This window comes from Leptonychotes weddellii, chromosome 2 (assembly GCF_054177405.1).
Source record: "Leptonychotes weddellii isolate Sample4059 chromosome 2, ASM5417740v2, whole genome shotgun sequence".
NCBI classification, from domain to species: domain Eukaryota; kingdom Metazoa; phylum Chordata; class Mammalia; order Carnivora; family Phocidae; genus Leptonychotes; species Leptonychotes weddellii.
Window position 1 is genome coordinate 20,705,609 of NC_138370.1, and position 25,451 is coordinate 20,731,059.

Genomic DNA, 25,451 nt, shown 5'->3' on the forward strand with positions numbered 1-25,451 from the left:
TAATATTTAATTAAATACAGAAGTTTGGGCCCATAGCACTGTATCCATCCAGCCTTCCCCACACGCCAGTTTAGACTTAGGTCCCCAAGAACCATTTTCAACAAGGGAGCAAAATTTAGACAAAGATGTGTTTGTGGAGACGTCTCAAAATTTAATATTAATATAAAGTGGTTGTGTATGTATTTTCAAAAAATCAACATTTAAATCATTGTTTTACTTCTAATCCCTGCAAAGTTAAAGTGAGATTCAAGTAGGACTGCCTTTATCCAGCCTTAAGTGTGTTATTAGGCATATTTTAATCAAATAGTATGTGGAAAGCGCCAGTCTATTAGTTCCGAGAGGAGTTTGATCACAGTTCTGTGTCAAGAGAAACTATCAGATCTCTTTCCACATGCAGGGGTAAGGCCCACCCCATGTCTCAGGTAGGAAATTGGTTCTAAGGGGAGTCTGGACACTACTGCTCAGGTATGAGTAGTGAGAGGAGAGATGGAGGGGAGGCTAGGACAGTTCCTATAACCCTCACCACAATCCAGCTGGTAGTGGTGTGTTAAGCAGATAAATCTCTAGTTTACCTGCCACAGAGAGATAGCAAATATCTAACATGAGATTATTATGGAGATAAAGCTGTCAGAGGAAGATCATTCAACAGGCACATTTGGTCTTGTTCCCAATCAGGTTTTTGTTCCTATCAGCAGCACACACACCCTGGTATCTCCTGCCCCGCCATGTAGCAGTGTGAGAAGCCAGAGGTATGATGAGGCTAAAATGGGTTTGAAGAACAGGAGCCCCATGTATTTTGTCCTAGATCTGTTAGTAACTCACCTTGTGATCTTTGACCAATCACCTGACTTCACGTGGCCTCAGACTATTCCCCACTCCTATCCCCACAGGGCCCTTTATAATGGTCCATTTGAAAGCTTACATGTCTAGAGACAGAGTCTTGAGCTAAAAGGAGGCACAGAGGTCAGGAGGACAAAGACTTAAGATGAAGCTAATGTTCATATCTAGGACTATTCATGGTTGTTCATATCTCCCATGACTTGCACCTAATTCACGCCAGAACTTCTGTGGGTGTATCTAGCAAATATGGTCAATCCTTATTATCTGTGAATACTGTATTTGCAAATTTTGCTGCTTGCCAGAATATATTTGTACCCCCCCCAAAAATAGCACTCTCCATGTTTTTGTGGTCATTTGTTGACATGCACATGGTGGCAAAAAACTCCCATCATGCATGTTCCCAGCTGAGATCGAACCAGGTGACCCCTGCTTCCTTGGTTTGGCTTACCTCCTGTCAACAAGTGTCCTTTCATGGTCTATTTAGTGCCACATTTTTTGCATTTTGTGCTTTTCGTGTGTGATTTTGCTGTTTAAAATGATCCCTGAGCATAGCGCCCAAGGGTTCCTAAGCGTAAGAAGGCTAGGCTATGTCTCAGAGAGAAAATAGATGTGTTACAGAAGCTTCGTTTGGGCTGTTGGCATGAGCTCAAAATAAGTTTTCTTTAGGGGTACCTGAGTGGCTCAGTCAGTTGAGCATCTGACTCTTGATTTCTGCTCAGGTCATGATCTCGGGGTTGTGGGATGGAGCCCTGCCTCAGGCTCTGTGCTGGGCCTGGAGTTTGCCTGGGATTCTCTCTCTCCCTCTGCCCCTCCCCCTCTCCCCCACTCTCTGGAAAAAAAAAATACATAAAAATTAAAAAATAAGTTGTCTTTAAACAGAGACACGGGCGTCTGGGTGGCTCAGATGGTTAAGCATCTGCCTTCGGCTCAGGTCATGATCCCAGGGTCCTGGGATCGAGTCCCGCTTTGGGCTCTCTGCTCCACGGGAAGCCTCCTTCTCCCTCTGCTTCTCTCTCTCTCTCTCTGTCTGTCTCTCATGAATAAATAAAATCTTAAAAAAAAATAAATAGAAACACATGTAAAACAAGGCTGTGTATTAGCCAGTTGACAAAAACGCTGCAACCAGAGGCTCACGGAAACCTAGTCCTGTAGTTCCCCTGGGAGCAATGGCTCCATATTCACTAATGAAGTGTTCAAGAGACTTAATACAGTATAATTACCGTGAATAATGAGAGTTGACTATGTTCCTTTTTGGGGGCCAAAAAGGAAAAAAGCATCATTAAAACCAGACTAATACAATAATCTCTTTTTAGCAGATTCGTAAGTCTTCAACATTCCAGGATTCTGGGCTTCAAAAGAAGTCTTTTTTAATAGGAAAGTCTTTATATGTATTTGTTAAACATTTGTTCTGTGATGATTCATTTTTAATAGCATAATATCACCCAAGAAATATCTCAATCTTTTATATTGCTGCTGCTTTTTTTTTTTTTTTTAAGATTTTATTTATTTATGTGCAAGAGAGAGCACTAGCAGGGGGAAAGGAAGAGGGCCAGGCAGACTCCTCACTGAGCGGGGAGCCCGCCAGGAGGCTAGATCCCAGGACCCCAAGGTCATGACCTGAGCTAATGTCAGATGCTTAACCAACTGAGCCACCCAGGCACCCCTGTATTGTTTTATGTTTATATTTAACATGTAATACTAAGTAACCTTTAGGCCATATTTTTTGGGGAAAGTTTACAAATGAAGATTTCTTCATTATATAAAAAATGTATTTTAAAACATTCTAAATGGAGCCAAAATGGGATATGAAGATACATTTACATGAATTATCAATGTCAGGAAACTATACTGAATCTTTAAAGGATAAAAAAAAATCCCCTTTTGTTTAAAAATCATAATCACAACCTAAAGGCAAAAATAGTACAATATAGGGATTCTATAGCAATGTATTCCTACTGAGACCCCAGAAAATAGGGAGGTTGAATTCAATTACTGGATTCTAGAACTAGATGGGAAGTTACACAAGATCATTTTTTTTTTTAAAGATTTTATTTATTTATTTGACAGAGAGAGACACAGCAAGAGAGGGAACACAAGCAGGGGGAGCGGGAGAGGGAGAAGCAGGCTTCCCACCGAGCAGGGAGCCCGATGTGGGGCTCGATCCCAGGACCCCGGGATCATGACCTGAGCTGAAGGCAGACACTTAATGACTGAGCCCCCCAGGCGCCCCATCACAAGATCATCTTTAAAGTCCTGCTGTATCTTGATATTTTATGATATATTGTTATGTAACTTTTCCAGTGTACAGGTCTCAAATCTCTATCTAAAAGCATTCAGAATCCATAGGTTTAGCATAAAGCAGAGCATTCCAACCTCAGCACTCCTGATATTTCGGACTAGATAATTCTTTGTTGTAGGGGGCCACCCACTAGGTGATAGTCGGTTGTACATACACACATCCAGTTGAGCCAGCTGAAAATGTCTCCGGACAAGGACAGGTGTCCCCTAAGGCTGGCGGGGGCAACAACATAAACCCAAGCTGAGAACCGTTGGCATAAAATAAATAGTTGATTGGCACTGTTTTAATATATTGCTAAATTTTCACAGAACTGTCAAGCTATTCTAAAAGTAAGTGGAAAGAGTGTTTCTTTTTCCAATCTGCCAGTAAAACATAATGAATGTATCATTAGGTATGATGCTTACCTTTCAAAGTATTATGATTAAGAGACATGGAAAAGCAAAAACTATATATTTCTTCATGTGAAGATTAGCAAAAAGTGTCAACATACAGATTTCTAAACAGGGAAGTAAATATAAATGGACGTAAGAGAGACAGACTATCAGAATTTTTCATAATATGGTTCTAAATGTGAAACCTAGCTGAAATGACCACATCACATTAATTTATAGTTACAGTTCCTAAAAATACATGGTGTGTTTCCACCTAAGGAAGCATTTTTCTTCAGAAGATGGCAACCGGGTGTGTTGTATTTCTTCTGCCGACAAGGCGTGAGACTTCTGTTGAAAGCCGAGAGAGACTTAGAGCATTTCCCAGGCGCAGGAAAGCCGGGCAGTCTCCCCCTGCCCACAGTGGTGCCCCAGTGGCACAGCCTGGACGTGGGGAGCCTTGCAGACTCTAAAACTGATGTCAACGAACAAAAAGAGCAAAGAATACACTTCTCTGACCTCTCCGCGATTTCTCGTTCTTTCGGTAGAATGACCAGCCCCGAAACTTTCTTTCCACTCAAGATTCAAAGCATTGTAATGAGTTGCTTGGTGTAACAGGAATCCCTCCTCTTCATGTTGAGGCCCCAAATGGACTTAACAGTTTCGACTGCAATAAGTGGGGCTGTCGTAGAGCAGGTTTCCATGGCAACCGTCTCCTGCCAGTCCCAAGGACTTTCACGGCTGGGGCATCCAGGCCTGCATCCCCTCGCTAAGCAGAGATATAGTCCCCATCTAAGGTCAAATAGATCGAGTCCTCATTTCCTTCAGGAGAGAGCAAATAGTCTTACTCTGTATTTTTATCTGACAATCAGTTTTGTATCTAGTCAATTTTATGTAGGATCCCCTTGCTTTGACGAAGCTCGCTGGAGTCAAATAGATTAATCTTTTAAGTGTATTGGAGCAAATGATTTGCTGTGCAGAAGATTTTCCTCTTTGCGGAAAATTGCTGCAAGATTCCCTAGCGTATTTAAATAGGACTAACGGACTCGGTTTCAGAACTACGTGCATTGCGTAAGAGAGCCTTACCTGTGTCTATTTCAGGCATGGGGTTTTGTTTTTCTTTTCATTTGTGGCCTGTGTGTTTGTATGGGCACATTTGCTGGGAAAATAGCAACATAATCCCTAGACTTCTGAACAATCTTTGGCATTAAGAGAGCTGAGTGGCATTATAAAAATAACGCAGTCTGGGACCAAGTGGGGCCATCTTCCCTGGTGCCTTATGCATCAGTGAGCTGTAGGCTGCATGACACAGCCTGCCAGGTGACATTCAGTGCATCAGTTTTATAATGTCCTGCTAATAAAGGACACACTCGCGACCTAAAGCAGGTAATATGACTTCTAAAGTTCTACTTCACATTGGAAAAATCTGGCTTCATTTCAATATAACCAAGTACAAAATATTCCAATGAGTAAAATTCCCTTAATGCTTTCTTACTCATAAGTAAAAGAACTGGGAATGAGTCATCGGAGAGAATACAATACCAACTGGAAGGCTTGACTAGTTATCACAATCCCAGGTACCACCATCAAGTACCTTTGAGATTAGTTCAGTAATCCAGTTGAAATATTTTTAATAAAAATTAGATCACATGAATCACATAGACATTTCTCCAAAGAATGCACGTTGAGTTGTGAGAAGGGCCTCCACCAGGTAATGTCATTCTCAAGGTGAAGAGTGAACGTGTGGCCAGAGGCTGCCTTACCTCCTATGGAGATGATAGCATCCAAGCCCTGGTCCCTAAAGGGGAGCTGAAGGTTGTCACATACCATGACTTCACATCCTCTGCTCCGGGCAATCTCTACCAATGGCCCACAGTAGTCACAGCCCAGGGTGTACACCTGGCTGTTCACTTTAAGATACTTTCCAGTCCCACAACCTGTAAGAGAAAAACCTGTGTTACGCGCCGTCCTTTCTGGGAAAGTAGAACGCACAGTTTTTCTTATAACAAGCAATAGAAATAACTTTGTATTAACGAACTGAGACCAATGACAGCATGGCATGAAGGTATTCACAAAAGCCAAAGAAAAACCTCCAGAGGGCACTTACAGATTTTCACTTATAGGAGGAGAGGGAGAGGAATCGGGAAAAAGAAATTATATTGATCAAACATTTAATGAGGTCATGCCTGTAGGGGTGAGCACGCAAGCACCACCAGAGACTGTTAGCTGGCTCACGGCAGGAGAGGGGGGTTTCCTAGACCCCAGGAGTGATGCTCAGTCCTTTATAAAAGCTACCTTCACATACATATTTCATTATGCGAAGGTCTGTATGTGATGGCATTTATTCTCATATTCTCTCTCCAGACATTTTTTAAAAGATTTTATTTATTTGACAAGGAGAGAGAGAGCACAAGCAGGGGGAGTGGCCAGGCAGAGGCAGAGGGAGAAGCAGGCTCCCCGCAGAGCAGGGAGCCCGATGTAGGACTCGATCCCAGGACCCTGAGACCATGACCTGAGCCAAAGGCAGACACTTAACTGACTGAGCCACCAGCCGCCCCTCTCCCCAGACATTCTTACCACTCACTGGCTGTGTAAAACAAACTACTGCCCACCATTTTTCATTAGATATAAATAAATGAATGTATACAATAAAACATGCTTTTCAAAAATGTTGACTTTGAATGAAAAGGGAATTTCGGTATCTTTTCATCCAATCTATTGTCAGTTCTAGGTTTTAAATGATCTCTGTTGACTCAGTATGCAACTCTTAGAATTACTTTTTTCTTAAACAGACCATTTTTGACATTCATTTTCTGGTGGCAGAGACCCAAAGAATTCAATATTTACACAACCCAAAGATCTAGATCAATCGGATCTGATACTACAATGAAGAAGGAAGCAATAGGAGTGAGTAACCATCGTGAAACAAAGCCTTGTAGGATCTGGTACCTAGTATTATATTTGCACAGACATAGCAGCTAATTCCTTTCCCAGAAATATTTAAAGATATCATTAGAGCTGATATTTGTGCCTACTGGCATTAGCTCTAGATTTTTCTCCCTGAAAAAAAATCTACCACTAATCAAGGATGTCGAAAATACGTCACAATGCTCTAATAACTCCCTCTTGATAGGCCATTCAAAATTATATGAGACACTAAAAGCATAATTAAAGTTCATCGATGCCAGCTGAGACAGTGGTGAGCCTGTGAATAAAAAAATAAGATTTCCAGTGTGATTATTTCAATGTAAATGATTGGGGTCTTAGAAATATTTTAGATCTCACAGCCATGGTTCCCAAGAATGCTTACGAGAAAAAGAAACCAATATTTGAGGGGAGCTATGGGGAAAATAGGAATCACAAAGTATTTAAAAATGGCAGTCCTGAGTATTTCAAAGATGATGGTCATAGTTGAAGAAAAAATAGTCTTGCAAATCCGTTTGCTTTTTTAATTTTAATTGGCTCAGGGGATACATTTTAAAAAATGGAAAATTATCATAGAGAGACGAATAAGAACAGGTTCGTGATAGACTGCTGCTTATCGGTGGTGGGGGTGGGGGATGGGTGAAACAGGCAAAGGGGATCCAGAGCACACTTATCGTGATGAGCACTGAGCAATGTACAGAATGGTGGAATCACTACATTGTGCACCTGAAACTAATATAACACTGTTCATTAATGATGCTGGAGTTTAAAAAGTAAAAAACAGGAAAGAAGAACAGGTTTGTGGACCATTCGAGCTAGAGGGAGGTGTTCAGAGGGCATCTGGCAGTACTGAAACCACTCGGGCCTTTTCAAATCTCAGCATCTCCTGAAAGGCTTCCAAGGCCCATGGAACCCTTGATTTATCCCATATTCATTATTTTTAAGCTTTTATTTATTTGTCAGAGAGAGAGAGAGCACAAGCAGGGGGAGGGGCAGAGGGAGAGGGAGAAGCAGACTCCCTGCTGAGCAGGGAGCTGGACATGGGACTCAATCCCAGGACACTGAGATCCTGACCTGAGCTGGAGGCAGACGCTTAACCGACTGAGCCACCCAGGTGCGTCCCAATCCCATATTCATTTCTGATGACATTCAGTTTCAAGGATAGTGGTGGATCTCCCAAGTATGATGCCATTATTTATTTTCCAACTGCATACACCGAGATGCTAAAGAGGGGCAGATTCTATCCTAATGAGATGGGGAACACTGCCAAGCCTAGTGACCCCATTATCTTAAATGTGCAAGAAGCCTATCAGAACATTTTTGATATTGCAGCAAGCTCCAGCACACAACACTCATGCTGCTTTACAAAATCTCATTAAAGGATAACCTCTCATAGTACTGAAGTGAGCAAACAGAAAGTGCCTGTAGGCTTCCATTGCCTCTTTTTTCCATTCTGCACCACACTCAGAGAAGGAAACAGATACTTGCCCCAATTCCACAAAATGTTTTGGTGCATGGTGGGCAAGTGTTTGCTAGAAATAATTAATCTGTTTCCCCTTAAGTTTGTAGGAATTACATTTTTTAAATTTTTTGTTTTGTTGCTAAGACCGTTATCTGAAAGAGAATTCTCTTTTCCCATGGGAAAAGAAAAAAAAAAAAAAGAAGAATGTATAGCCTATTTATTTCCCATTTTATATACATTTCTTGAAACCAGAGATGAAGGGATATGTTTTATTCTGTAGGCATATTATGTGCCTACCACAAAGCAGAGGTTCTACATTTCCATTGACTCAGTGCAGGAATGGTAAATAGAGAATGACTTAGCAAATCAAATCTGACCACAGAGAATAAGTACATACAGTGAAGAGGCAAAGGGAATCTTAATTATTGAAAAGTTCATTTTTATTATGTACGCAAAAATGCAATTTTCAATACTACTGGGACAGATGGTTGTCTCTGATGTCGGGTAAAAAGGTAACCTTGCCCAAAAAGAATCGGGCTCTTGCCTTTTTCCGGCTTTCTAAGCTAATCTAAATAAAGCTCTCAAACCCCAGAACACCCTCCATGCCCCATCTACTAATGTCCTTAGTGACAAGCCCATTTTAGGTAACGGCATTGCCATGACTGCACAGTGCCTAGCATTTCCTGAGAGACTTGGGATTTCTGCTGTCTTTGAATCATGCAAGTTCTTTTCACTTAGGCTATAGTTCCTGCTCACTTAATTCTTGATACCTGCCCTGAAGACTTAGTTGTCATCAGGAACCCTTCACCCACACCTCAGCAAATCAGCTCAGCTGGGGAATGGGGTGAGGTGGTTAATAAAATTTTAATCAACTGAAAGTTGCACCACTTAAATAGTGAAAACAGCCTAGGAAATTACTGTATGGGCAACTGGAACCCGATTACCTCCGGATGTTTATTACTTATGCAAAGTTTTACTCATAATTAACTGTATATTGCTAATCTAATAACTAGTCAAGTTGCCAACATAACAATTGATTTTAGCGAAGTGGAAAAACTGGAAAGAAAAAAATACTTCCTTTTGGAGATAGTCGTATTATCCTACTTTTTTTTTTTTAAGATTTTATTTATTTGTTGGAGAGAGAGAGAGAGAGCACAAGCAGGGGAAGCTGCAGGCAGAGGGAGAAGCAGGCTCCCCACTGAGCAGGGAGCCCGATGTGGGGCTCCATCCCAGGACCTTGGGATCATGACCTGAGCCGAAGGCAGCTGCTTAACTGACTGAGCCACCCAGGCATCCCTATCCTACTTTCTTTTCTTCTAATCTCCTTGGGCTTCTTTCTTTTCTTTTCATTTATTTTTTCTTTAACTTCATTTTTATTTTAAAATCTATCTCTCAGGGTGCCTGGGTGGCTTAGTCAGTTGAGCATCCGACTCTTGGTTTCAGCTCAGGTCATGATCTCAGGGGATCGAGCCCCCCATTGGGCTCCATGCTGGGCTTGGAGTCTGCTTGGGATTCTATCTCTGCCCTTCTCCCTGCTCTCAATCTCTTTCTCCCTAGACTGTCTCTCTCTCTAAAATAAATAAAATATTTTTAAAAACCCTATCGCTCATTGTGTAATCAAAATAGTACCATTCATTCATTGAGTAGTTAAACAGTAAAAGCACAAAATTCGAAAGATACAAATGGGTAAAAAAAAAAATATTTACTAGATAAAATTATGGAGTTGCACAGGGGCATCTAAAGAATATTATTTGCACCATAATTTGTAGGAGCGAGATCGAGCAGACAACATGTATCTGTTAATAGGGTGCTATTATCAGAGAATGCCATGCAGGTTTTAATGTGAGGCAGCTGTGTAAGTACAAACATGGAATGATCACAATATATGAAAGGAAACAAAAGCTAGGTTTGTATAACATACCACCATTTGTGTAATCAAAAAAGGACAATCCACCCATATGCACACATATGCAAATGCTTATACTTGAAATATCTCAAGATTATACAAAAAGCTCATTGCCTCTGGCATGGGTTACTTGGTGCCGCAGGACGGGGATGGCATATTTTTCACCGTATACCCTTTGGTACCTTTGTTACTGAGCCACGTAAGTACATCAGCCAGCAAAACAATTTTAAGCAAGTGGTAGTCCTCCTTTTTTTAATTTTTTGTTCGTATCCTTTCCTCATTTTTTTTTTTTTTTGAAATTTTGGTCCTATTGTTTTGTACTGACTTTAAAGAATACCCTGTAGATTCAGTAAATTATCCAGTTTTCTATCAGATAAATTGCAGATATTTTTAACTTAATTTTTGTTTTTTGACTTCATTTATATATGTCTAGATTTTTGCCTTGTAGAACTTTCAACTTTTTACATGGCCAAAGATATCCATATGGTCGATCTTCTTTTTTTTTTTTAAAGATTTTATTTATTTATTTGAGAGAGAGAGAATGAGAGAGAGCACATGAGAGGGGGGAGGGTCAGAGGGAGAAGCAGACTCCCCGCCAAGCAGGGAGCCCGATGCGGGACTCGATCCCGGGACTCTAGGATCATGACCTGAGCCGAAGGCAGTCGCTTAACCAACTGAGCCACCCATGCGCCCCCATATAGTCGATCTTCTTTACTCACAGGTTCCATATTTGCACGTTCACCTATGTGATAAAATCTGTGACCCCCAAGTCAATACTCAGGCACTTGCATGGTGGTTCACTGACAAGCCTGTTTATAGAGCAGCAAAAATTTGGAAAAATTTGAGTTGCCTGAGGTGTCTGGCCAGTGTCTTGTTTTGATTCTCATCCTACCAACAAGTGCTCTTTCTGTGGTCTATTTAGTGCCACATTTTTGTGCTTTGTTCCAGTGACTTCATGGTTTAGGATGGTCCCTGAGCATAGAGTTAAAGTGCTGTGAAGGGTTCCTAAGCCCAAGATGGCTATGACGAGCCTTATGACGAAATATATGTGTTCAGTAAATTATGTTCAGGCATGAGTTATATAGTGTGTTGGCCTTGAGTTTAATGTTAAAGAATCCATACTATATCGTCATAATGTGTCTTCAAATACACAGAAGCATGAAACAAGGTTAGGTATTGATCAGTTGACCAAAATGTTGTGACCAGAGGCTCACAGGAACCTGATCCTACATTTCCCCTCAGGGCAGTAATTCAGTATTCACAAAGTCAGTGTTCATGGCAATTTTATCAACTTAACGTAGGTACTGTGAATAATGACAACTGTATTGTCTTTTATGATTTCTGACTTTCCTTGGTGTTACACACAGAAGGGGCTTTTGCCTCTGAGGATATTTTTAAAAATAATCTAGTTGTCAATCATCCAGTCCTTTAACAATTTAATTTTCTCATATTTATATCTTTGCTTCATTTGGAATTTTGGGGTAAGGTATGAGAAAGCAGCATATAATTATACTGTTGTCCCAAAGCCACTTATGGAATGGTTCCTTTTCTTCCTAACTGATTTTAAGATTCTGGCACTTTGCTGACATCGAGGGTGGTAAGAGTTCCAAACTCACTGTATCTTCTGAAACCACAGTTAATTTTTAAAAGTTGACATGATAGAGGTAGTTTTCAAAGTCTCTCCGTTTCTATATGGCATGCACCCCTTTCCCAGATTCCACCCTGCTCATACCACCTTTAATATGCTAAAAGCCATGGATACAGGTCTGTTTCTCTTACTAATATTTAGAGTAAATGTCAAATCAGATGGAATTGGTAACTGCAGATTTATGACTCTCCCGGGCACAGTCTGCACGCAGTTGCTGGAAAGCAGTTTTAGGTGGGCATGCCTCAAGTGGGAATCCTACCATGTCTTAAACCTTAGTCTTAGATCTGCTGGGTTGTGGTTTACCACTTCTTTATTCAGAAAGATACTGAGCCAAAGTCCTCCAGGCAAATCAGTGATTATGAAGATATGATCTAATTAAAGAAAGGCTCTAATAATGAAAGACCTATGGAATAGTTAAGGGAAAAGGATCTATGAGACTAATAAGAGGTTACGGGACCTCTTGTGTAATCCCACAATTCTGGCTCTTCTGTAGAAGGCAAGAGAGCCAGTCAGGGTGAGCCACCAAATGTTATTTACAAATGTGAATGTTTCCAAGTTTTAAATGGTCAATTTCACCCGCAGTCATTTCAGTCATGATTTATTCATTCAGTGCCAGGTCGATTTTGTTGGGAGGATGTGCGCAGAGGCTCTCGAAAAGGTCACCATTGTGTGAATGTAGATTTCAAAAAGTTTCCTACTTTCTGACTTGATGAATTTCTTTTTTTTTTTTTTAAAGATTTTATTTATTTATTCATGAGAGACAGAGAGAGAGGCAGAGGGAGAAGCAGGCTCCCAAGGAGCAGGGAGCCCGATGCGGGACTCGATCCCAGGACGCTGGGATCATGACCTGAGCCGAAGGCAGACGCTTAACCATCTGAGCCACCCAGGCGCCCTGACTTGATGAATTTCTGCTATAAGGTTGAATAGTCTAGGTACTGGCAGGCCAAGGACACAATTTCAGACTTCTGATCAGAACAGAAATGTGAGATGCATCTGAAAAGGAAAGGCACAAGAGAATATATTTCAGACTACGGGGCACAAGCCCGGGTTACCTATGTCAGCAATGAGGCTGCCGGGCTTCTGCTCCTGGAGGAACTGGCGGACGCGAGGCCAGGCTTTGCTCTGCAGGTCACTGAAGTAAGGTGCCGTGCTCTCATACACATCATGCACGTGTTGCTTCTCCAGCTGGGCAGCTTCATGATCCATCCTGGGAATGGGGCCACCCCAAGAAATGCAGGTCAGAGTACGCACCAGAGATAACTGATGGAGGATGCGGATTTCCTAAAATCGGGGACCTACAACCGTCAAGGTTGTACTGTCCTTACACTCTCTTTTGCACTGCGAAGGACAAAACCTGCAGTGTGACCCCACCATAATTGTCCAAAGGCTAGCAAATGCATAGTTTTTACCTGCAGATCTTCGGAAAATAATGGTTTGGAAACGAGCCAGCCACCCTACGTTCCTGTGCAAGATCAATTCTTCATTTTGGAAGCATATATAAAAGGCTTACCAAATGGTTCATTCTGGATAAAATTATCTAATGCTAAATACGTTTTTAAAATTTTATAACGTAGCTCATCACTCCAATCCAATCACAAAGCCCTATTGAATCTACCTTTTTTTTTTTTTACAGGTCTTTGAAATTTATTGTAGTCACATAGGGAAAAAGTCAGGTTTAATGTTTTTGGATTCCAACCATTTCTCTATTTCCATACTAATTCTGCTTTAGAAAAGGTGCTCATCTCCTGCCTGAATTACTTCCACAGTCTGTTAACAGGTTTTTTGTTTGTTTTTGTCTTTTGCCCCTCTCAACCTCTTTCCTTCACTTATGCCACAACTATTTTTTTAAAACATAAATCCAGTTGTGTTGCTTTCCATCTCAGACTTCTTCAGAGGCATTTTATACCTTGTTCAATCAAGTTCAGGTGTCTTAGTGGGGCTTACAAGGCTCTTTCTGATCTGGCCTTAACTTACCTCTTGAAGCCATTTCTCACCACCCTTCCGCAGCATCAGATGAGCTATATTACTCAGTGAACCATGGTTTCTCAGATGCGACACATTCTCTCCCTGATCCAGGGGCCTGAACAGATGCTGTGCTTTACCTGGCTAACTTCCATTCATTGTTGACACGCACATCACCTCTTCCAGAAAAGCCTTGTCTGACCTTTCATGCAGGATTAGGCAATCAGGAGTGGAAAAATGCAAGAGCAGTCTTAGAGGCCTCTGCTGTGTTGGGTTTAATCTTTTAATTATTCTCTTGAGGCATGTGAGTGAAGAGTATCCCAGGGAAGTGGCCAGGGGCTCAGCTTGCGGCTTTTTACCAATCAATATCAAAGTATTTTCAATCATTTGAGAGCCCTACTGGTGCGCATCAGCTAGTTTGGTGCTGCCCTTTGTACCCCTGTGCATCCCATGCATACCTCTACACATACAAAGGGCTATAATAGTTTATTTGATATTTTCCTCTAGTGCTGGCTGGAAAATCCTAGAGATCAAGGGCTTGTCTTATTTAACGCTGAATCCCCTGGAGTTTGCACACAGCAGACTGTCAATAAAGGAACAAACAAACATAACTGGAATGGAATCTAACCATGACCACAGAAGGTGGCATTGGCTTTGGGAGAAGAGGGAGTGACCGTGGGGCATGTGGGAAGAAAGGAACCTACACTCACAAGCTTGCAGATGAGAGAGCGACAGGAGAAGGGCCCAGTCTCTAGACGGTCCCTGCGTCCCGCTCCCCACCCTCCATCCTCTTACACCCCCACCCTGGGAAGTAGGAAGCACTTGAATAAGATGGTGTCTCATTAGGAACTACGAAGTACCTTCCCTTCTTACGCCCCTTTGCATTTAAGAAATATCTTGTGGAGAGATACTTTGAGACTACATAAATATCCTGTTTTTCAGAGTCTCATCCGCCAGTTTCAGCGTCCTGTGATTCTTGCCCAAAACAGTTAGTACCATAATCATCACCAAATGATGATATTCTAATTCCATCATTCCTTCTATTGCAAGGAAGAGCTTCTCAGGATTTACTCTTAAGAAAACAAATTAGCAGTAGACTCTCCTTAATTACCATGGACCTGCCCACAGCCCCTGCAAAAAAATCTGGCAAACTCCTAACAGAGTACAAATCTCATTTGTGAGGTCTGACAAAACTTCCACCCAAACTGAAACAGCTTATGTTTCACCCTCAACTGGAATTTACAAAGTAAACAGATGGCTGCCTGTAACTTCCTACACACCAGAAAAGCCCAAACGCCCAGTGCTTTTCTTTTTAATCAAAATCTCCGTAGACTTAAGTTAACTCTTTAACACTTTTTCCCCCTCAAGGAATCAAATCAGGCAATGCACTTTTGAGGAACCCTAGAACAAATACATTTTACTTTCTTGTACTTGCACATGTCAAGTGGCAATCAGCATAAACTCGATGATCTTCAATCTGGCTCCAACTACAAGCTCAGAATTTGTGGAATCTGAACAGTACCCCTTGCAGACCTTCCTCTAAGTCCTCTCCCAAATTGCTTGGCCTCTACTGTAAACAAAGACCTATTTTAAAGTGTGTGAACAACAGAAATCCACTTTGTTTTTATTGCATTTTAAGTTAAGATTATATACTGCAGAATAAAGAGCTGACTGTGAACCTGATTTGTAGAGTTGGGGCTCTCCGATGTGACATTTTTAACACTGGATTTAAATTTCCTGCAATATTTTCCAGATGAATGTTATACATATAGGTAAATTCCTTGTGAATTAGGTAATGTGATTAACCTAGTGAGATTAGTACTAAAATAAGAGCACAGGGTTCAAGGTGCGGCTAGGGAGATGGGGTTTGGTTTAGCCAGGCTTCTTAACCTGTGTGCTGTCAGATTCTAGGCCCTTGTAGCTAGCTGATGCCTTGTTGGTGAGTCATGAGAGAAGGTAAAATAATCTGGAAGGTAAGGAGAAGTCAGAAGAAGTAGTGCACTGAAAATTCAAAGAACTAATTTGGGTTTTACTTGAAGTGCAATTGAAAGTAGAAAGTAGTTTTCAGTTGGTAGATGGGTTGGGGGGGTGGGTAACATGATTGGACTTACAATTTTAAAAGATCGCCCTAGGCATATCTAATTCTAATTAGACTAGAATAGCTATTGTTTTTATTTGTCCCACCAAGTTCACCATCCCCCTTGTTCTGATCATTTGTATCTTGTCCTCCCTGGAGGGGCATGTGACCCAGGCCTGGCCAATCATGGTATCGTATTCCGGATACAATCATTGGTCCAAGGTGGGCAGGTGATACCAGGTGAGCCAATTAGAGTCCTTCCTGGAGAGATCTCTGTGTGGAACTAAAGAACCAGTGGCCTTGGGGCACCTGGGCGACTCCCATCGGTTAAGCATCCAGCTCTTGATTTCAGCTCAGGTCATGTTCTCAGGGTCTGGAGATCGAGCCCCCAGTGTGAAGGCTACTTAAGATTCTCTCTCTGGGGCACCTGGGTGGCTTAGTCGTTAAGCATCTGCCTTCAGCTCAGGTCATGATCCCAGGGTCCTGGGATCGAGCCCCGCATCAGGCTTCCTGCTCGGCGGGAAGCCTGCTTCTCCCTCTCCCACTCCCCCTGCTTGTGTTCCCTCTCTCGCTGTCTCTGTCAAATAAATAAAATCTTTAAAAAAAAAAAAAAAAGCTTCTCTCTCTCCCTTTGCCCCTCCCTGCTCCACCTCACTCACACACACACACACTCTCTCTCTCTCTCTCAAAATAAATAAATAAAAAATTTCAAAAAATTAAAAAAAAAAAAAGAACCAGTGGTCTTGTCCCTGGCATCACAGAGCTAGAGAGATGTGAAGGTCAGGCTGCCAGTGACTATGTTTCCCCCACATGCAAAAGAGCTGTCTTCAGGTAGAAGAGAATGAAGTCAGGCAAAGCAAACAGATGAGAGACAAACGCAAAGAGAAGAAACATGGGAAGCATAAAGTCCTGGTTCTACTCCCTGAGACTTTGGTTCTTGCAGTTCTGGGGGCTACTCCTTATCCTACCCACCTCGGAGTCCGTCAGTTCCCCTTTGTACTTACACTTGTTGGGTTTCTGACCTGACCGCCACAAGAGTCCTCTCTAATCCAGCCTTACTTCTTATACTAAGAACTTTGGGTTTTCTTCTATGGCTAGCCTATATTCCTTGGAAAATGGAAGCGAGGAGAGAAAGTGATAGGAAACTAACAGGAGAGGTCAGTGGCTTGATGTGTTTGTTTCCCAGGGAGAGAGGAACAAAAAGAAGGATATCAGCAATTCTTCTAGCAACTGGGTCATCATTAAGAAGTCACAAATACTTGGTTGTCCTGTTCTGAGCATGTGATTAGGATAACACTTCTCCACCCAACTTCATTCAGGCAAAGCCTGGATTGTGACCATTAAATATGATCAGAAAAGATGTGAATTATGTCTGGGCAGAAGCTTTAATAGCCAGCATGTAGCTCCAGTACTGTTTTCCATGTCTCTGCAAAATCATGGAAACAGCAGTGTAGGTCCCTGATGCACAGACAGAGTGGGTGTTTTAAGCCAAAAGGAATAAACAGCTCACCTAAGAAATGTTGAATAGGTAATGAAAAAGTAAAAACTATCAGTTATATTCTATTGGAAGGTACCCTGTTACTATGTGAGTGTGTCTAAATTTTTTCCTTCATAAATATTAACATTTTCCTTTTTACTACAGATGTAACAAAATTGGGGAGAAAACTGAATACAGTACTGTATCCCGTCTTTTAAAACTTAATATTGTGAGCCAAGAAGTGACTTTTGCCTGTGGTTTTCTCTAAACTTCTCAAATAAATGTAATTTCCTTCATCCCTAAATTCCACAGGACCTGAAATGTTTCATAGTCTACAAAGTATTATAGTAACTTAAGTAATTCTACCAGATTCTGAACTCTAAAGAAGCAACATTAAATATACATCTTTGGTGAGCCCATGGTATCTAGCACTGGTCTTAAACAGGTCTAACCATGTTTAATGAATAAATGAAAAATGAAACTCCAGGCAAATAAACAATATTTTTAAATTATTTTAGTTTTAACAGTTTAGGTATAATTGATGTATAACAAACTGCACATTTGTAATGTGCACAATTTGATAAGGTTTATACATATGCACGTGGGGAACCACAAGACAATTATGATAAAGAATGTAGCCATCACCTGCAAAGTTTCCTTATGTCCCTCTGTAAGCCATCCCTCTCACCTTTCAGTCTTTCTTAATGCTGTGTTTCTGGACAAAGAAACAGGGATAGATAGATGGGTGCACACTGAGACATGCCCAACACCCACAATTTCAAATGCAACTTTGAAATTTGAAATGAGTATAAAAAAATGAATTACTTTTAATGATCATTATAAAACCATGCCTACCACACACATGTATAAATAGTAAAAACAGTCAGAGGAGCTGAAAAGGTTTCCCAAGAAAAGATTTTCCTAGTATCTCATCAAGAAGATGAGACACTGAACTTGACCCACAGAGAACACAGAGAACTCTGAGAGGCCTTGTTTTGTCCCCTGGAGTGGCTCCTTGTCCCCAGAGAGAAGTCACCATAGCTGCATATTCTCAGGACAGTTCCTTTCATAACCAGTCCTAGAAAGGCAGCTCAGAAACTGGGATAATAGGCTCGAAGCTCATGGCCCAGTCACCAGGAGGGATTTGTCTTTTTTTTTTTTTTTTTTTTTTTAAAGATTTTATTTATTTATTTGACAGAGAGAGAGAGAGAGAACAAGTAGGCAGAGAGGCAGGCAGAGGCAGAGGGAGAAGCAGGCTCCCCGCCGAGCAGGGAGCCCGATGTGGGGCTCGATCCCAGGACCCTGGGACCATGACCCGAGCCGAAGGCAGCGGCTTAACCGACTGAGCCACCCAGGTGCCCCGGGATTTGTCTTTTGTTTGTGATGGGAACTTCTGTTATATTTTATCCTGAGTTTCTTTCTGCACCATTATTCTCTCTACAGTCAGTCCTCCCCGTTTTGGCTCAATGGAAAACATACTCATTTGTTTTCTTATTTAATTCTGTCTCCAGGTACCTACCTACCAATGACATTTCTAAATTAAACTCTCTTGCTATGAGGTAAAACAATAGAGCTTTTAGAGGAAAAAGACAGCTTCTATATAACCTTGAGGTTGGTTAGGATTTCTTCAACAGGTCCAAGAAAGAACTAACCATAAAAGGGCAAATAAGTAAATTAGACTATATTAAAATTAAGACATTACAGGGCACCTGGGTGGCTCAGTCGGTTAAGCATCTGACTTGTGGTTTCAGCTCAGGTCATGATGTCAGGGTCACGAGATTGAGCCCTGCATCAGGCTCTGTGCTGGGTGTAGATCCTGCTTAAGATTCTCTCTCTCCCTCTCCCTCTACCCCTCCCGTCACCTCCCTCCCCCACCCCCCTGCTTACACTCCTCTCTCTCTCATTCTCTCAAATAAATACATAAATAAAATCTTTAAAAATAAAAAAATTAAATTAAGGTATCAGTAGGAGAGTGAAAATTCAACCCATAGGATGTAAAAAGATAGTCACAGTACATACATCTGACTAAGGATTTGTATCCAGAATATAAAGAATTCTTCCATACCATTAAGCAAGAGACAAACAACCCAATATAAAAATGGGCAAAAAACCCACAGAACTTCACCGTGGGCAGGAGATGAACAGGAAACACATGAAAAGGTGCCCATCTTCATTCATATCAGGCAACTGCAGATTAAAACCACAGTGTGATGCCACCACCCACGTGAGAGAACAGCTAACAGGAAAAAGACAGAAGATACCAGGTGTTGGTGAGAACATGGAGCTGCCAGAATTAGAATATGCTGCTAGTAGAAGTGTAAATTGCATCAGCTTGTTTGGAAGACTTTTGGCAAGTGACAACTAAAGCCAAACATATGCATATCCTGTGGCCCAGAAATTCTGCTCTTTATGTATGTGTATATGTATCCAAAAGAAATGCTCACATAAATTCACCAAAAGACAGTCTAGAATTTCCACAGTAGCATTCTGCAAAACAGCACAAACCTGGAAGCCATGCATTATGTCTGTCACCAATAGAAGAATCAAAGAAATTGCCGTGGATTCATACAACGAAATACTGTAGAGTAATAAGAATCAAAAGTTGGCGACTATATGCAATGAGATGGCTCAGTCTCCTAAATAAAATGTGAAAAGAGAAAGACACAAAAGAATACAGAGTATAGGATTCCATTTATGTAAAGTGCAAAAACAGGTAAATCTATGCCATTAGAAGTGGAATCATGGCTACCTCGGGGTGTAGGAATTGCAAAGGAGCGGGGAGGGGGGCACTGTCCTGGGGTGTGGGTAATATTCTATTTCTTGATCTGGGTTCTGGTTACACAAGGGTGCTTATTTTGTGAAAATTCATCTAAGTGTACACATATATACTTCCCTATATATTTCAATGTAAGAAAATCCAAAGGATTTTTAAAACTCAAAGCTGAGCAGAATATCCTTTCTCAGCCATGTCCTGCCATTGCCAGGATGAATGAATGTCATTCATTTAGTGCCTTCTAGGGGACACCTAGAAACTGGAGATCACTAGGGTCAAAGATGAGTTAGGGTACCATGTTGATGCAATATTCCCATGAAATTAGATTATGTAATAATATATACAGAAACTGTTGAGTTTTTAGCTCAGATGAAATTTAACTGAGGATTTCCTCTCCTCGTTTTTCTTGGAATAAAACTATAAGACTTTTTAAAGAACATAAAAACGACCTGAACAAATAGAGATAAACCCAATGCTTGGGATGTGGACCCAACCACTGTGACTTCAACAACCACACACTTAACAATTCTGATTCACAAATAACCCTTAAGGACATGGTCTAGGGAAATTAACTGAGGATTTCTTACTAATTTAAATAAGATAATGTCTCATGCCAGATTATCCAGTAACCAGTGAAGAATAAAGTCCATTTGCTCTCAGTAAAGATGTCCTATCAGGGCAGTGTCTAATTGGTCTGCTGCAAGAAAAGAAACTCACTTTACCAACCCTAGATTCATGTGTTTATTAAATACTAAATAGCTTTACCTAAATATCCAATGTGAAATTAAGGATGAATTATGTTAGCTCTGGCCTCCAAGTAGCACAGCTACGATGATATATGAGGATTATGGATCTCAGTAAATGGATGGGAACAGATATTATATAAAGAATCCAGGAGAGATGCTGTCTTATCCTTAGCTTTCTAACAGCATGTGGATCCAATTCTTACCATCATTCTCTCACTACCTTGTTGTTCTATCGTTACTGTTACTCATTAAGACAATTCTCAGACACTTCAGTGCCTTGTTAGAAATGATCGGACAAAATGAAATTTCCTGATTTATTACTGCTATGTTGATCAGCTGGAATGTTTAGCCAGCTGTTTATGTGGCTCTCTACAAGAGCACTTACTGTACTGGAAAAACCTGCTGAGTTTATGGGAGAATAAAAACTTTTGGAATGATTTCACAATATTTATAAGCCATAGAACCAAGGAAACAGCAATTTAGAGCCTAATTGATAGGAGGGCAGTTAATCACCTGAACAATACAGATGTAATAGAAGAAACAGGGCTCCCCAAAAAACAAAGAAGGAGCCAAAAATATGTGCCAATACAGTTTTTCTTTTCTTTTCAAGATTTACTTAATTATTTGAGAGAGAGAGAGAGAGACAGCAGGGGGAGGAGCAGAGGGAGAGGGACAAGCAGACTCCACGCTGAGCGTGGAGCCTGACGCAGGGCTCGATCCCATGACCCTGCGATCATGACCTGAGCTGAAATCAAGAGTCAGATGCTTAACCGACTGAGCCACCTAGGTGTCCCTACAGTTTTTCTTTTTAAAGGTGTAAAATGGAATGATAAAGAAAAGGGGAAAGGCACTAGGGGAAGAGAAAAGGAGAAGAAAAAGGAAAACAAATATATATTGAATGATTATCACGTGCTTCTTATATGTTAATGCAGAAGAAGCAAGACACGGGAAGTGGGAAAAGTAGATAAAGATCTAAGAGTCCCAATTTCATAGGGATAAAAATAAGAAAGAGATAAAATATATAATTTTATGTTTTTATTAATTTTATATCTATTCCAATTAGGGCTCAGAACTAGATATTTACATTCTAATTTCATTGTTCATAGAATGTACTACTATTAATCAATCATTAATGGAAATCAGACTCTGACAACTTGTAACTATACAGAGTAATCCTATACTCTGTATTCTTTTGTGTCTTTCTCTTTTCACATTATATTTAGGAGACTGAGCCATCTCATTGCATATAGTCTCTTGTAACTACAAGAGAGATTCGCTTGAACTTTTGTATTAAAAAATTAAAATTCAAAATAATGCCAAAAAGCTTAAAAACTCTTGCTCTAGAAGTCTAGAATTGTAGTAGGCTGGAGTTTTATGTATTATGTTCATTTCCAGTGTAATTGGAAATTGTTAAAAAGGAAATTGTCTGTGAGCCCTGCTTGTATGTAAAATAACACATCTCCAAATGAATGAATGAGAAATTGGGATCATCACCTTAGAATTCAATTAAATTGCATTTATAAGAAGTATCTATTCAAAGACTGACCAAAGCTGGGTAAGCCACTGTGTTTCTTAAAGCCCTTTGGGGGTGCCTGGGTGGCGCAGTCGGTTAAGCAACCAACTCTTGGTTTTGGCTCAGGTTGTGATCTTAGGGTTGTGATCTCAGGGTCATGAGATCGAGTCCCACATTGGGCTCTGCACTCAGTGCAGAATCTGCTTGAGATTCTCTCTCTCTCTGTCCTCCTGCTTGTGCTCGTGCTCTCTCTCTCTCTCTCAAATAAATAAATCTTTTTTTTTTTTTTTAAGCCCTATTAACCTGCCTTTCAGGGAGAGTAGCAAACTTAGAAATTCTATCACAGCTAAGGCATAGAAATCAAATAAATCACTTCAGGTCACCCAATGTGTTTGAAGATCTGACTGCTACAAAAGGAAGGGAAGGAGAGAGGGAGGGAGAAAAGACACTAATGTGTGGACCCCAAAGCATGAAGGCATGAAGGTATTGCTGGGGGTAATTTCTGGTTCATATCTGTTTGTTTGTTTTAAACCATAAGACTTTAGTTTGAAAGAGAAGAGGGTCTGCCAAAGGTAGTTGTGAAAAAATTATTTTGGAAACCTAAGATTCTGCAAAATATCTGATCTCTCCCCAAGCCTAAGGCCATACACTTATGACCATTACCTGTATTCCCAGACATTTTAGAAATTAAATACTATTTATTTATTTATTTGCGAGAGAGCGTGTGCGTGTGCGGTGGGGGAGAGAGAATCCCAAGCAGACTCCCTACTCAGCATGAAGCCCCACATGGGGCTTGATCCCAGGTCCCTGACATCATGACCTCAGCTGAAATCATGAGTCAAATGCTTAACTGACTGCGCCACCCAAGCGCCCCAGAGATTAAATACTTTTTTAAAATTTCTGCTTATCCGCTCTTCCTTTGAGGAACTGCCCCTGTCTCAGACTCCAAGTGATGCTGGGGCCTGCTAGTCACGTAGGCCAACGGGTGGGCACATGATCCAATCGAGGACAGTCTCTCTCCCCTGGGAAACTGGTAAGAGGTAGTTGGAACCCAGTCACTAATGGCACAACCCCAAAGGAAAGATCCTCGGGTTTCTTCCAAGTGTTGCCTTTCCTGAGGTTTGGTTTATAGCTCTTCTGTCAGCTCCTTAGTACACTCCCAACAACTCCGTCCTTCAGGCCCGACGAAGCGTCTGTTTTGATGTTTGCTGCCAACGGACTTTATTACAGACTTGGATGGGTCTTCGCAACCACGGCACTCACCTCAGGGGGTGTCACAGTGGACAAGTCGCACTGTGGCTGCCGCAGTTCCCCAACAGGACTTGCCACAAACAGACGAAAGGACCCTTGTTGGAGCCCAGTGGCACTAGAGCATGCTGGGATGGCAGCATCATGTGGGAACCAGCGCTAGCCTAAGAGATCAGCGTTGTGGTACTTCCACCGCCATCTTTGCTGTCTCTCCGCCTTTCTTTCTGCACTGCCACAACCTAGCATCCGAGCGGCTTCTGCAGCCTTCCAGTCTCTCTGTCCCCCTTGCCTTCCTCCCACTCCCCACATCTCATATCCGTAAGGCCAGGAGTTTGCACCACCCCTCCTCCTTTAATCATGGCTTGCTGGAGACACTGTACGTTTCCGGGGTAAAAAGTGACTGCAGGGACCACAGAGTATACGTGTTACTCCTGGCTTGAAGGCTGCAACTTGTCGTTTTCCCTCCAGGAACCCAAGAAAAGCAATTTAGAATCTCTGTGTCATGTCAATTCTGGATAATTTTCCAGATAATGGACAAGGGCCATTTAATAGGGTTGAAAGCCCTTCAGGGGTCTCTATTCTCTGCGGGAGGAAGCTTGTACTCCTTGGCCTGGCATTCAAAGCCCTCCACAACCTGGTCCCAGTCTGTCTTCCCAGACTTCTATCCTGGGGCCACCATATCTCAAATTCTCAGCTTCCACCTGAAGACCTCTCCTCACCCTTCCCTGAGTGGGTCTCGTACAGCTCCTCATTCAGGGCTTCACTAAAGCCAACGGACTGTCCTCTGTCACCTGAAATGCTCTATCACCTTCCCCTTCCAAAATCTCACCTGGCCTTCGAAGTCTAGCAAGCTTTGTCCTCCTGCATAAAGACTTCACGGAGAGCCATAGATATCAACCAGCCTTCCCACTCTTTCTGTGTTCGCCATATTTATTATCTCTGTCACTCTTGGGACATTTCTCCTGATCCCATCTTGAATTCTCAACTTTGTATATGTGCCCAGTGAGACTAGAAGCTCCTGGAGGGCAGGAACTGGACTAGGACCTTTCTTTGTCTTAGGATAGTGCTGAACACAGAGCAGTCACTCAGTATTTAACCATAGAACCAAGGCATCAATGAGCCCTTTCCTTAGCTCCTTCTGCAGGACAACAGTACTTTACTCCAGACAAACTGGTCCTCAAGTCTTTGGTCAGAAATCATAAATGCCCTGCTGGGGACCAACAGGAAACAGGGCTAGGACTGAGCTTTTTCCCAGTTGTGTTTTCTATTTCATGATTTCCTGCCCTGGCAGAGGCTGTTTCACGCATGGACCCTAGGCATGCAGAAGTCATATTTTTGTAACTAAAAGCAAATATAAGCATTGTAAATTGTTCTCCCATTATAAATGCCACAGAAGACACAATATTAAAAAAGAGAACATAAAACTCTGCTTTAAATTTTAAAGACCTACTCAAATTGCAATTCTAACATAACAATACAAGTTGGTCATGATAGTTCAAAGACTTAATTATAAAATACCTAGGTTTTTGGGTTTTTTGCCTTTTAATCTATGATCCTTCAAACTTAACATCTACATATTATTTTCAAGTCCAGATGATACTGCAAACTTTTGTAGGATAACAGCTATCATTTAACAATGCTCTTTACTAGAAAAGCATTTTGTTCTCTAAAAAATACTAAGTACATTCTTGTAATTTTCACTTACCCTATACAACTATTTTCAAATTCTTTTTACCGCCTTGTACAAAAATAAACTCCAACTTACTTTATATCACATTATCATAATTTAAAATTACAGCGATTGGGACTAATGAGGTCTGCCCAGTGCCCCAACACCCTCATGTTATTTGAATTGCAGTAAGAGTTATAAAGGTACTAACCTGAGTCATCTTGGGATTACAGGAAAATTACTTCTTGCCTTTGTGAAGCGTGGCAGTTTCTACCCTCAGGGAGTGACAGTTTTGGCTCATGACTTTGTCAGTGTGTAACGTAAATGAAAAGCAGTCGAGTGAAATCAAACAGCGAGGTCCTTCACGCGATGAAGCACTTTGCATGAGTCTCTGAAGGGAACACAGGCTCTATTCGGAAAAACACAAATACTGAATGTCATTTTACAAAATACAAATATTGAACCAGAGACAGCCCAGGTTGACCTCTTAACCCATGCATAAATTACCCAGAGAAGAAGGGATTAGAAAGAACTGGGA

General features: G+C 41.3%; 1 protein-coding gene across 5 annotated transcripts in view; it reads right to left on the reverse strand.

Moving 5' to 3' along the window:
• TRMT9B (tRNA methyltransferase 9B (putative)) overlaps positions 1-25,451 on the reverse strand; it is a 59,289-nt gene that overhangs the window by 1,880 nt on the left and 31,958 nt on the right. For all 5 annotated transcript variants that reach the window (XM_081808336.1, XM_081808321.1, XM_081808313.1 and 2 more), the window contains 3 exons: positions 25,125-25,322; positions 12,501-12,655; positions 5,271-5,444 (listed from right to left, as the gene is read on the reverse strand). In XM_081808336.1, the coding sequence (XP_081664462.1) occupies positions 5,271-5,444; positions 12,501-12,654 (328 nt within the window). In that variant the 5' untranslated portion in view covers position 12,655; positions 25,125-25,322. The remainder of the gene's footprint in view (positions 1-5,270; positions 5,445-12,500; positions 12,656-25,124; positions 25,323-25,451) is intronic.